Source organism: Plasmodium cynomolgi, chromosome 10 (genome assembly GCF_000321355.1).
Source record: "Plasmodium cynomolgi strain B DNA, chromosome 10, whole genome shotgun sequence".
In the NCBI taxonomy this organism is placed as follows: Eukaryota; Apicomplexa; class Aconoidasida; order Haemosporida; family Plasmodiidae; genus Plasmodium; species Plasmodium cynomolgi.
Genome location: NC_020403.1, coordinates 663,186 through 676,530, shown reverse-complemented (window position 1 = coordinate 676,530; position 13,345 = coordinate 663,186). Strand labels below are relative to the sequence as shown.

At 42.8% G+C, this 13,345-nt stretch overlaps 4 protein-coding genes across 4 annotated transcripts; all 4 read right to left on the bottom strand.

Annotated features, from left to right (window-relative positions):
* Positions 1-3,629: 3,629 nt before the first annotated feature.
* Positions 3,630-4,925, bottom strand: PCYB_102490 (60S ribosomal protein L8; the record flags this gene model as incomplete). The annotated part of the gene is made up of 2 exons (XM_004222798.1): positions 4,644-4,925; positions 3,630-4,393 (listed from the first exon to the last, which is right to left on the bottom strand). Exons 1-2 carry the CDS (start codon positions 4,660-4,662, stop codon positions 3,630-3,632), a joined length of 783 nt encoding a protein of 260 aa, XP_004222846.1. The 5' UTR covers positions 4,663-4,925.
* A 1,683-nt stretch (positions 4,926-6,608) lies between these two features.
* PCYB_102480 (60S ribosomal protein L12) lies at positions 6,609-7,609 on the bottom strand (the record flags this gene model as incomplete). Its single annotated transcript, XM_004222797.1, has 2 exons — positions 6,609-7,069; positions 7,573-7,609. The coding sequence occupies 2 exons, from the start codon at positions 7,607-7,609 to the stop codon at positions 6,609-6,611; spliced, it is 498 nt and encodes a 165-aa protein (XP_004222845.1).
* A 1,232-nt stretch (positions 7,610-8,841) lies between these two features.
* Positions 8,842-10,233, bottom strand: PCYB_102470 (hypothetical protein; the record flags this gene model as incomplete). The annotated part of the gene is made up of 1 exon (XM_004222796.1): positions 8,842-10,233. A coding segment is annotated over one exon (1,392 nt), but the record flags the coding sequence as incomplete, so codon positions are not given.
* An 844-nt stretch (positions 10,234-11,077) lies between these two features.
* On the bottom strand, positions 11,078-12,927 carry PCYB_102460 (hypothetical protein; the record flags this gene model as incomplete). The annotated part of the gene is made up of 2 exons (XM_004222795.1): positions 11,078-11,089; positions 11,170-12,927. The coding sequence occupies 2 exons, from the start codon at positions 12,925-12,927 to the stop codon at positions 11,078-11,080; spliced, it is 1,770 nt and encodes a 589-aa protein (XP_004222843.1).
* Between the last annotated feature and the right edge of the window lie 418 nt (positions 12,928-13,345).

Genomic DNA, 13,345 nt, shown 5'->3' with positions numbered 1-13,345 from the left:
GATATCTGATGAATTTCGTAAAAATGAATTTCTTCGCATACTAGTGTCTTAAGATTTTTTCTTTTTTTTTCTTTTTTTTTTCTTTACTTTTTCGTTGCTTTTTCGTTACCTTTTTGTTACTTTTTCGTTTTTTTTTCTTATTTTTCTTACCTTCTTATTTTTCCTATTTTTGTCTTTGCCTTTTTCTTGCGTATGTTTCTCAACTCGTGCTCGGCGCATACATATCACATGCGTGCACTCATGAACGCATACGCACAGTTACATACGCATCCCTGCACGTATGTACATACATACGGCGGGGGGGGCGGGGGTATGCATGTATGTACACGTGTACATATATATATCCGCATGTGCTAGTCACTACGTATGTATACATGTGCGCTGCGCGTGTTTATTCTTCTTTTTCTGCATGTATGTACTGCGTGCACGCGTACACATGACACATCGTACGTTTGGTCGAGCAGCTAGAAAAGAAAGCAAAAGGGAACACAAAAAAGAAAGAAAAAAAAAAAAGCAAAAAAAAAAAGCAAAAAATGTAAAACGTGAAATGCGACATATAAAATGAGCAAACGAATGAACAACCTCGAACGCTTCTTCACAAACTTGCATAACCAAAATGGCGTAAAACTACAAGTATTAGAGAGAAAAAAAAAAAAAAAAAAGGAAAGGAAAAAACACACGTCAAAAAGGTGAAGAAAAGGAAGAAATTGACATAACATACGTTAGTCACCTTACGTGTTAACTTTTTTTTCTTTTTTCCGTTCTCTCATGAAACTTATATGTAAGGATGTAATATGCGCATACTAGAAAAAAGTTCACATGAAAAAGGGAAATTTTTTTAAATTTTTTACGCATACACGTATTACACATATGGATATGCGTATAACCGCGAGAGTGTACAAGCGAAGAAGGTACGCATGTGCTGCATATATGTATATTTGTACATATATACACGCATACGTTTACGTACGTGTGCACGCTACATATATGCCGATATCCGTAGTCGCACGCACGTAGCAAATTTAAAAAAAAAGTGTAAAGGGAAAAAGAAAAGCGCAGCCTACCGGAAGAGGTGCTTTTCTTTGCGTGTGCATGAGTTAAAAAGAAAAAGTGTATATATAAAACGCTGGTATTGTTTGATGCGAAAAGGGTTGCACGCACGCCAGCAATAATGGGGACTCCCATGTGAGGGGAACTGGAAGGCGTAAAAAGGGAAATAAAAAGGGGGAAAAAAAGGGATGGAAAAATGGGAAAAAACGGAAATAAGCGAGAAAGGGAACTTTTTGAAGTTCCATATGGGCACATATTTATAACGAAAAAAGCGCATACAAGAGCGTATAAAAAATGTACGTAACTATATATGTATAATACTTGCTTGTATACATATGTGTACATATTTATACATATACGCAAATAAGCCATTTGGCCCACCTGTGGAAAATAAGCAGATGTGTTTGCGCCTATTATGCGAGCGAGCACGTGCCCTCGCCGAACCTGCTCGCTTGTTTGGCAGTTCGCTTTGCTATTACATATTACTACGCGGTGCGACTTCTCTGCAAGTTTCACTCTTTGCAATTTTTTCCGTTCGATCGTTTTGCCATTTCCGAGCGCAGATTTGCATCAAACCTCAGCGAAATTATGTGACTCCAAGGCACGCACACAGAACAGATCAAATTAACCCCCACTTTGGAGGAGAATATGCATTTTCTCACATTTTTTGCAGGAACTCTTTTTTTTTTCTTTTTTTTTTTTTTTTTCCAGTTAGCTATTTCAGCCATTAGCACTGAAATAGTCACTTTTTTTTTGAACTGTTCAGGTGAATTGTAAAAAAAAAAAAAAAAAAAAAAAATTCTCAAAATGGCTATTAAGCGCTAAGTTAGCAAAGAAGCCTCTTCGCATGGCTAAAATTAGAAACAACTTGCTGCACAATAATAGTGAATAAAAAGGAGGGAACAAATAGGAAAATGCTTAACGCTGTATGCTGCTCTCTATACATAAGCAAAAGAAGCAGTTCAGCCGAATAGGCATACCACTTTGTCAAAGCGGGTGTTCCACCAAATCGCGCATATGCAACATGCATAATTATAAAAGCTCGTTTTGTCTGGCCAGCATAAGCTGTGTTTATTGGGTTTTTTTTTTTGTGAGGAACGCCACCGTGTGTGTATTAATCCAATTCTCCATTTCGAAGCGGCGAAGCGTGGATTATTTTTGCAACAGAACGGGCATATACACGTATTTGTAATTTTTCCCTATTTATGTCCATTTATTTCTATTATCTCTATGCGTTTACAACGTGTGTGGGTGGCGCGTATTCACCTCCACGGGAATTTAATCGCAATTTATGGCAACCGAATGTGTCCAAATTTTGGCAGAACAAATGTGCTTTCCGCGCGTCAGCATTATTTACGAGGAAATTTCTTTCAACTGAAAAGGAGATTTAAATGAGTGCTAATTTTTTCATAATATTGGCAAAATGCACGCTGCGTAATTATCGAAAGGGTTATTAATATTCCCCCGCTGGGAATTTTTTCTTTTAAAATTTTTGTGTAAATTAATTTTCTCTTGTCCGTTAACCCCTTTGCTTTGAAGCAACTTGAGAACGTAAGACTGCAACGCGTAGCAGCCTTCTGAGTTTGAAGATGTCTCAAGGCACACAAAAAGTAAGAACGATGCTCCTCTTACACGAATAGTGCCCCCATAATTGAGTTCCAAAAGGCGAAGACAAATAATGCGCGCTCGCAACCGATCCGCATGCTCGGAAAAGGATGAACTTTAAAAAGGGGTACTAGTACTATCTTTTAAAAGGCATATCATCAAAAGTTTTTCTTCCCACGAGTGTTATAGTTTTTCCACATGGATTAACGCGATTTATTAAAACGTTTCCTCATAGTTGCGACCAATCAAAGGGGGCACCAAATTGGGAAAAATTGCTCCCCTCCCCTCCGCATGCACTGCAATTAAATTTCGTGCGTCGTGTTTGCTCCAATATTTTGCCTCACCATCTCTTCCATTTAGCAAGGTGCACATGATGGAACCGCTTAACCATGTGGTGATGTATCGATGTAACGTTTGGGTGACGCTTATAAGAGCCGTTTTTTCGTGAGCGCGTTCCTCCCCTTTTTGCACTCGTGTGATGTTTTTACTCCCAATGCGCACTGCACACTGATGGTGGAGCGATAGCAAACTTGGGGAAATGAGAAAATAATGTTTTTTTTTTTTTTAATTTTAAAAAAAAATGGTACACTTTTGCGTTTTTTTATTGTTATACCTCTTAACACTGTGTGCATTTGTATAAAAATGGGAATAGATGAAAAGAAAAAAAAAAAAAAAATCACACACCTGGTAGGGCACATGATCAGAAAATTGCATGCATGCCGTTGGCGCATTCATCCTATATACACGAACAAAATGAAAAGGCAGAAAAAAAGAGTCCATCGAGGAATCTCTCCTTCGGTCTTACCATCCGTTCATGTCCCTGTTTCCGAAAAGAAAAAAAAATGCACAAGAAATTATATATCACTCTGCCTCTAGTCATATGTTGCCGCCGCACCCTTGTCAATGCACACATCAGATGGGTGCACTTCCTACCAAACTATAATCCGCAGTACCTCACCCCTGGGAGGAACCATTTAATCCTCTGTTTTTCCAACAAGCTTGGTCTTCTTGGCACCTCTCAACAAACCAGTTCTTCTAGCAGCAATGAGACCAACCTTCTGTCCAGCTGGCGCGCTTCTCGAAACGGTGGAAGGATGACCAATGTGTTGGTGATTACCACCACCATGGGGATGGTCCACAGGGTTCATAGCAACACCTCTGACTTTAGGCCAGCAGTTACGTTTAACTCTGTACTTATGGTGCGCAACACCAGCCTTCAAAATTGGCTTATCGATTCTTCCCCCTGCACCCACAACACCAACCATAGCTCTAGCTCTAGCATCAATCGTTTTTTTCGCACCAGAGGGGAGACGAACTTTGGTCTTCTTTCCATCCTCAGATTGACCAACAACCGTAGCGTAACATCCGGATGCCTTCACTAACGTTCCTCTATTTCCTGTGCGGTGCTCTAAATTACATATTAAAGTACCTTCTGGCATTTTCCCTATGGGTAGGATATTTCCAACGGATAGCGGAGCTTTAATACCACAAGAAATGTACTGGCCGGTGAACATACCTTCTGTGGCTACCATCAGCTCTTCCTTCTTTCCATATTTCTCTGTTTTTTTAAAAACTATTTTTGCCAAGGGGGCTCCTCTTCCTGGGTCATGGATTATGTCCTTTATAAGTCCTTTAATGTATCCTTTTTTTTCGCAGAAGTCCAGGTGGCGCAACTTGGCTGCTCCCTTTCGGTGGTGGTTGTGGGACTTGAAAATCGAGCCCCTTCCTTTCCTCTGGCCTGCACGGGGGAGAAGCGGCGGGGAGTGGCGTCAGAAGCGTGAGTGGAGTCAGAAGCGTGAATGCCGTGCGTGGCGTGCGTGGTGTACGTGGTACAATAATCGCGCAGTATGGCACACGGGGCAGCGGCTGCGTGCAAGCGTGCGCCACATAATCGCACAGGCATACTCCTCGCCCTCCACGCACAAAAAGAAGCAAACGCGCGTATGTGCTTTTTCCTTTTTCTTAGCCCCTATGGGGAAAATATGTACCTCTTATGACTCTTCCCATTTTGAAAAATCTCTTCTGGAATTATAAACCGTTTGGAGGGGGTTTCCTTAATTGTGGGGCTTTGAGCGAGCTACACTTTCGTGGGTAAATATCGCGGAGGAAATCCTACTCAGGTTTTTGGCCCTTAAAAAGGATCTAACTTATATTCAAGCGCAAATTCGTCGCAACGTTTGGCCAAAAATTTTCGTTCTTTGTTTAGGATGGTTATCCTGACCGTGCAGAGTATTACCTTTTACTTTGCTAACTTTTTCGCAACGCTTTTTTTTTTTTTTTTTTTTTCCAGCTATTTTTTTGGGGTCATTTAAAAAGGGTTTTTTTTTTTTTTTTTTCATTAAAAATGGATTTTTTTTTTTTTTTTTTTTCCTGCGCTATGGATGAGTGCCAGGTCACATATGTATTGGTATGCATCTCATATGCGTATTTGTTGTGTATAGTACTCATCCATTGCTCATTCCGTGCGTACAATTTTTGTATGCGGTAAAAGTATAAAGTAAACGAAAAAAAATGGGCAAGCACATAGTTGGGACTATAACGCTGCTTCTCTTTTGGGCCGGTGCGCACTCCTTCAATCGGCACGTACATATATATATGCGTTGTGCTTATTACCGGGTTAACCACTGCGGGGTACCCAACAAGGGGTGATTTAAGAGGTTACCCCTAAGCACATGTATGCGTATTCGCGGCGAGGCATAGGGTAACGCAATTGGGCCGGTCCCTCCTTGCCCGTATGCATACAGAACAGTGAGGGGGGGGCCTTCTCTTGCCCACTACGAGAAAACCATCCCGTTTTTTTTTTTCGCGACTCCCCAAATGTGACCCCTATTTTGGTGCTCTCACTTCCCTGTTGGGGAAAGAACAAGTTAGTAAAAAATTTAAAAGCGAAAAAAACGGGGACTTTTACTGGGACTAATAGCTGTATGAAGAAAATGCCCAGCGGCGCGTCACAAAACGCAAAAAAAAAAAAAAATAATAAATAAAAAAGCAAAAAAATAATGAATAATAAAATAAAAAAAATATAAAAAAGAGTAAATTTCCCAACATGGAAAAATACAAAACTGTCAGGGCGACAGCGCCAACCCGCGAGAATACACAGGTTTAACTGTGCAAGGACAAATTAGCAAAAAAAACACACTTTTTTTTATTTTCCTTTTTTATGCTAATGTATGGAACGCTGCAAACGAAGGAAAGTGATGGAGGGGGAGCAGAAACAGTTGGATACATACCATCTGATGTGTGGAAGAGGCGCGTCCATTCGAATTAGCCATTCTGTTGCTCAATACGATTGTGTGAATGGCGGAAAAAATGTAACTCCCTATTTGTCGTCATGATTGCACTATTTGATTCGGTACCCTCCACCCAGGAGAAGAAAAAAAAAAAAAAAATGTAGTATTTCCCCATAAGTATAACCACCTCGAATGCGTTAAAAACGGCTTACGTACGTACCCACACGGGGGAATTTTTTCTTGGGGCCACCAAATTAGGCAATTTCCAAAGTGTGCCTCAATCGAGGCGCCCCCTTTATTAGTCGCTCCACCCAGACGGACAAACGAACGAGCGGTTATTTTATGAATATAAAAAGTTAAAAGTACACCTTTTTTTTTTTTTTTTCGTATCTCCTTGGAATTAAAAACTGTTGCGAGTGTGTTAAGTTAAAAAAAAAAAAAAAAGGAAAAGGGAAGGTAAATAATGTGCATACCCGTATATGCCCATACCTCGAAATGGATGATGTAATGTGCATGTGGGGACGGGGAAGAACGCTTCTCCAATTAGCTCTCATTTGGACTCATACAGGTTGGTACGCAGTCACGTCAGCCTCAGCTTCGTACCACTTCGCATAGCCTGATAGGGCCCCTTCTTTTCTTTTTCGATGGCAAAGTCAGCATGGTACACGTGGACGCACGAAGGGAGGGGGCTCCTGCTTATCCGGCAGGCTTTTCATCCACCACTCAACAGTCTGGTACGTCGATCTCCCCGGAGTCAATCATCTCCTGCACGGTAGTTGGCTTCTTCCCATCGACGGTACAACCAATAGAGTTGCAAGTGCCTAAAATTTCTTTTACAGTTCCTTTGAATTCTTTGGCCCTCGACTTATCCTTCATGATTCTTGCAATAGAGTACACTTGCTCAATTTTTAAATTTCCATTATGTTTAATATTTTTCACTTTTTTTCGATCCCTGGGAGCTTCATTCAGTTCTTTTAATACCAGCGAGGCTGACGTTGGTACCACTTCGATTTTGGCTTGCCTATTTTGTATGGTTAGTTTTACGCAAATTTTTAGCCCCTTCCATGACTGCGTTTCTTTCGCTATATCATCACCAATTTTCTTGGGGGACAGTCCAAGGGGACCTAACTTGGGGGACAACACTGACGAGGCTCCCACTTCGCCTCCGACCTGTCGGATGTAGACTGCGCATAGGGAGGAGAACGACAAAATGATGAGTTATCCTGTTAGTAGGCTCACGGAAGCGCAAATGAGAACCGTGGGGGTGGTGGTGGCGTACACAAGCCAGGAGCAATACACCCACGGCGATGGACCTCTAAAAACACGAGAAGCTCATATGATGGGGTCCCCAAAATGGGAACACGCAAAAAAAAGGGAACTCCCTTCACAGCATAACATAACGGTACCCCTCCTTCCCCTAACCAATTTTCTCATCACTCGAATAAGCGCCTCTCTGTCACTTCCACTTTGAGGGGGACCCCACCGAATGTCACAAGCATGAGCATGTACATATACGTATGTAAAATTATTTCCTCCAAAAAAAGGTATGCAAAGAAAGCCACTCTCTCCATGCGAAGAGGTGAAATGAATCAACAACAGAAAGGAAAGAGGGTGGATGGAGGAATACATCCAACCCTCTGCAGCTAATCCATTATGCGGATTAAAAAAAAATAAAATAATTAATTACCATATTTTATCTCGTTAGGATCTGGTCTTTTGGCCATTTTTAACTTTCGCGTTTGCTAATTCAAAGGGAGTTTTCTCCAATTTGCGGATGAGTTGTTCTTCCGAAGCGGGGGGGATGATCGCAGTTCAGTCGTTCGTACGTTCGTACGTTTGTATATTTATAAAATTGTGGTATTTATTTATTTTTATTTTTATTTTATTTTATTTTTTTTTTTTTTATTTATTTATTTTATTTTTTTTTTTTCTGCCGACTCGGCCAACACGCTAATTTCGTCAGCAGTCGGGAGGAACAATTAAACGGCGGCGCACAAGGAGTGGATGTAAGCGTTTTTTGCAATGAGGCATCTTCGCAGTTGGCACGCTCGTCATGCTCGGTGTAGTTATACTCGTCATGCTCGGTATAGTATACTCGTCATGCTCGGTATAGTATACTCGTCATGCTCGGTATAGTATACTCATCATGCGCGGTATAGTATACTCATCATGCGCGGCATAGTGTTATACTCACCCTGCTCATCCTGCTCGTCCCGTTTTTCCCCTCTTTCGCGCACTTCGCCTGGTGCGCTTAGCTATACTTAGCTTGTTCACCTTATCGCGTCGCCCCCCGACGAGCCCACCGCCCCACCGCGCATAGGCAGTGGCGTCATTGCGCACTACCGGCAGAAGGGGGGCATACATCCAACTCGGCCTCCCTCCCCCGAGGCACAACTATACATACGTACGTACATACATCTACTTACACATATATTTATTTGTACTATTGTGTTCAGCCCCCACAGGGGGGCGGAGTCGCACCGCTTCTTAACTGCGGAATGGCATTGCTTCTTCACAGCGGAGTGGCATTGCTTCTTCACCGCGGAGTGGCGTTGCTTCTTCCCCGCGGAGGCACACAGCGTGCGGATCTGCCGCTGGGGCATTGCTCTTCCCCGCGCGAGTACTTAAAAAAAATCGCATACAGGTATGCACGATGTACCCACCCACAGGTATAGCAAACAAAAAGGGGGAGAAGGCATGGAAGGGAAAAAAAAAAAGAAAAAAAGTTAAAAAGAAGAAAAGATAAAAAGAAAAAAAGAAAAAAAGATAAAAAGAAAAAATGAAGAAAACGAAAAAGAAAAAATGAAGAAAACGAAAAAAAAAACTGGGGCCAAGAACTGGAGACGCGCCCCTAGCGATGCAAACCGGTGAGCTCGTGGTGCGGTTCCCACGCCACAGCCGCTAAACGGTCAAGTGAGAGGACGCCCCTAATTTTCCGCGGAGGGTACTTATACCGGGTCCTGAATACCTCGGCGCAGTTGGTTAAAATATGGTCCAGCATATGGCGAACAAATTTTGTGTCCGTGTTTGACGCGCATGCATCTGTATGCACCACCGCATCGGACGAGTGTGCATTCCGAAGCTTCCTAACCAAACGAACAAATTTTACTCCATTTGAAAGGCCCAACTGAGCAATGTTATTCTTTATGTGGAAGAGAATGCTCTCGAGGCTGTCATAATGGTAGTAGTGACTCCTCACAGCGCTCTCCAGGATTCGCAACTCGTCTTCGACCCGAACATCGGTATTGTGCTTGTTGTAAAGGTGAAATAACTTTCGCAGGGTGGGGTTCACCACGGATAGACTCTCCACATGGGATTTTTTCCCCATTTGAGGGACCCCCATCAGGGAACCATCATTCCCAGGTACACATGCCCCATCAAACAGGAAGGAGTTAATCCTAAAAAGGCTTAGAATGAAATTTTTTATATCTCTTGGGGAGTAACCCAGTTGGGTCTTCTCTACATATTCGATCGACTTGCTATAAATTTCCCATCGCTCAGGGAAAGGTAAAATACGCCCATATATCGAAAAAAGGGAAAAAAAGGTACACATTTCCTTGTGTGTATGATCAAATTTGTTGCGAACAATGATGTGGAGGAGCTTCCTTAGGCAGTCATCCGAGAGGGAAATTTCTTTCCACTTGCATTTTTTAATCCTCTTTATTCTGCATCTGTAAATATGATAGGAACGTAGGAAAAGAACCACATCAGATGATATGCAGAAATCCTCATTATACACTACCTCTCCCATGAGTTTGCAAAGAAGGGCTGGCTCAAAATAGTTGTTTTTTATAAACATCCTGAAGAGGAGGATAGTGTCATTTATCTTTAGGTGACTCCAAAAATTGTATACCCTGTCATTGACAGAATCTCGCAGTAGGTAGTACTCTATCCGTTTAAGGATGTTATTTTTTTTTCTCTTTTTTTTTCCATATTTTATTTTTTGCAGGGCATACAATAATCGAATGATTCCACTCGGACCAAACTCCGGCAGAAGAACCACAGCTTTGTCAAACTGCTCATCCACTTGGTCGAACAATTTACTCCTTCTTATTGTCCCCTTGGTGGAGTTGCCTTCCCCCTTGTGTCTCTCCACCTTTTTTAACTGCCTACTGGTGTGACTACTTACGTGACTACTGCTGTGCCTACCGGTGTGCCTACCGATCTGCCTACTGACCTGCCCACTGATGTATCCCCTTCGTGTTGACTTCCCCTTGGTGTACCTCCCCACCAGCGCTATATGCTCACACACATTTTCCAAATGCTTCAACAAATGGGTACCATTTATTCTGTTCAAAGTTACACTCGGAATGAGGTTCCGGATCAGAGGTATTGGCAAACTCTTCATTTGTTAGAAGGACCAGCAGAATGCTTAAGCGACGTAGGGTGACACAAATGTGGAGAAGTGCAGCGAAAGGTGCGCGTGCACGTGTTACCACAATCTTTGGTTAGTCCCTCGTGAGGGGGGGGAGGAGAAGGACAGCACACCTCTTCCTGTTCAGTGTAACCTTTTTGCGAAGTGGGCCTGTCCCTCCACCGGGTAAGTGGCAACAAACCAAGGGATAAAAAAAAAAAAAAAGGCGAAGCACATTACATACGGAAAAATAACACGCACTGAAAACAAATCCAAAAAGGGTCCCCCTCACTTGATTATATAGAGGGGCAGTTTTAACGGTACGATTAGCAGCTTGGAGGGCGGGCTCCGACACGGTTAGAGGAGAATCCAAGCTGCTTTTCTTCCCCTTCCATTGCTCAAGAAAAGGTTAGTAAAAAAAAAAAAAAAAAAAGGGAAGGATACAAATCGCACAGGAGCTTCTCCAAATTTGGCTCCCAAAACGGCTCCGAAAAAATGCACAAGAAGGAGGCCAAAACAACGGCGTCATCAATTGCACAAAAGGCACCTTCACAGCGCGCAACTCCTCGCCTGACAAGTGGCACAAATCGAGAAAGTGCGCGTTTGTTACGCACAAGGTTTCCCTTTGCCAACTCATTCGGATGCCGCGAACGTTAGAAGCCTTGGCGAAATTGCACCTTATTAGGGGAAGAAGAGCCCCCCTCGAAAACTCAAAAAAAAAAGAAGACAAATACACACGAGGAGAGGACAACAAAACGGAGTGTGCCTTCCCAAACGTAACGAGTTAAGCACCAAGTGTAAAATCAGCTCCGCAATTTTCTAAACGCAGGGGCAGAATTCAACTATAAAACTGCATAGGGGGTGGGGGTGGTTTATAACCCCCTCCTCTGCGGCAACCCTTCATCGGAGCTATTTTTTTGGCACACCCACTCGATGGTCCCCCTCGCCCCTCTTGGGATTCTTCGCTAAGACGGCTGGTCCCATCTCTCCCCCCCCTGCCTTCCTCAAAAAGTGCAAACTGGAAATTTTCATTTGTCCCAACATCCCGCACTTCACCCACCGACCATTTCTACAAATTTTAATCATCCCATCGGAGGTGACAGCCACCAAAAAATTGCTCTCGTTAAAATCAAAGTCGTTTATGTTACCTCCCCCCCTGCTGCTATCACTGTGGAGCAACCAATTCTTACGTTCCGTGTTGAAGATGTAAAAATAATTCTTCTCGTCCAAAACCCACAGGTGATCATTTCTGTCAAAGGCCAATGACTTCAACTTAGCTATTCCGTAGGCCTTCTTTTCCTGCACCCATTCGTACTTGTCCCATTTTTGTAAATCCCCCCGAAGGTTTATTGCCCACATTTTATTCCTCCCACTAATGGCCATTTTTAAAAAGAAAGCTTCTTCCCTATGGGTATCTATTTTTTGGAAGCACCTATTGCTCATCAGAAAGCCCGGCTGGAAATCTGTATTGATGCAAATGATGTGTCCCTTTTTATCAGTACATAAGGACACGAAACGTTCGTAGAAGATATTTATTCTCTTCCACTGATAGCCATCCCATGAGTACACTCCTCCTGAAGGACTTACTCCCAGCATGTTTTCAAATAATGGCAATCCTTGTTGGCTACCCGTTTTCTGTAGAACCATCTTTTTGTGCTTTCTTAATATTGGTCTTTTTTTCTGATTGGCCTCTATCTGACCGCTCGATTTGACCACACTTTCATCGGGTTCCTTGCCTTGGTTAGCGTTTCCCAAGTCGCCATGCTTGGTTGAACTTCTCCTCAAGGAAGTCGGAATATCCCCTGGCTTCCTCCTCTCCGACTTTTCCGACTTTTCCAACTTCTCCGACTTCTCCGAAAGGGGCTTCCCCCTGTTCGCAAACGATTGAGTCTTCCGCCTCTCCACCATTTGGAATGACTTTATTTTATCTGTGCTCATGAAACTCTCAGCTATTTTTAATATCTGCGTCTTGGCCCTAATCATATTTAGTTTCCTTTCCGCATTTACCTTTCTCGCTTTATTGTACGGGGAGAATGAAGAATAGATCACATTTTTGTCTACCCTCATGCTGAAGGCTTTCTTGGGCTCCCCCCCTTTCAAGGCTCCTTGGAGATTTTCTGTGTGCAGTTTTTTCAGCTTTGGACTTAGGCGTCTGTAGCTGCTGCTTAGAGTGTGCGTCGTTGCTAGCCGCTGGAACACGGACACTTTTTTGATTGCGCTTTTTGCTGGTCCCTTCGGTTTCTCTACCGATTCTTCTTCACCCGAGTTGCCACCCCCATCTGTGTCCCGGTCATCATCTACGCTGCTTTCATCACCTTCGTTTTCTCCTCCCTCCAGCATTACGCCCATTTTCGACGTAGCCCCGTTAACCGGCCTCTCCGAAGCGTCGCTACTGCTCCCCCCCAGTGGGTCTCCCTCCACAACTGCACGTTTGAAGCTCACCTGTTCCAAAGTGCTTCCATCCAAAGAGCTGTTTTTTTTTTTAAGGGATGACTTTAATCTTGGCACATTTTCGCTTGTCTGTCTTTCCTCATCAGATGAATCGTCGCGGTTGGGTCTTTTCCCTTGCACGTCTGTGTGCAACTCCTTTTTCAGCGAAGTGTTTGAATTTTTTATGGCAACACTGCGGTTACTCAATTTGTCAGTCGATCCCAGAATAACCGCCGTTTTGCTCTTTACGTATTGCATGGCTAATGAATCGGACACTCACAGGGTAAATTTTGCGCAGCTGGGAGAAGCAGACCTGAACATGTGTTAAACGTATGTCACAAAATGGTGGTCCCTTTTTTTTTTTTTTTGTTGACATCCAACGGGCGACCTGCTTACGGCTACACGTGGTTATACATATGTACATGTACGTCGTGCAAAAGAGGAGAAAGTTGGACAATTTTATAATAAAAATAGTGAACATATATGCGGTTAAATGAAACTCCCTTCAAAATGGCGAACTTGAACTATCAAGCAATCTCCATTAAAATGAAAAATCACAGTTTTGCGAAACTGATGAAGTAATTAATTATATTTTGTTTGTTTAATTGTGTCAAGGTTGAAGCAATATCGTCGAAAAGACTTTTTTTTATGAACAGCCATACGAAAAAAAAAAAAA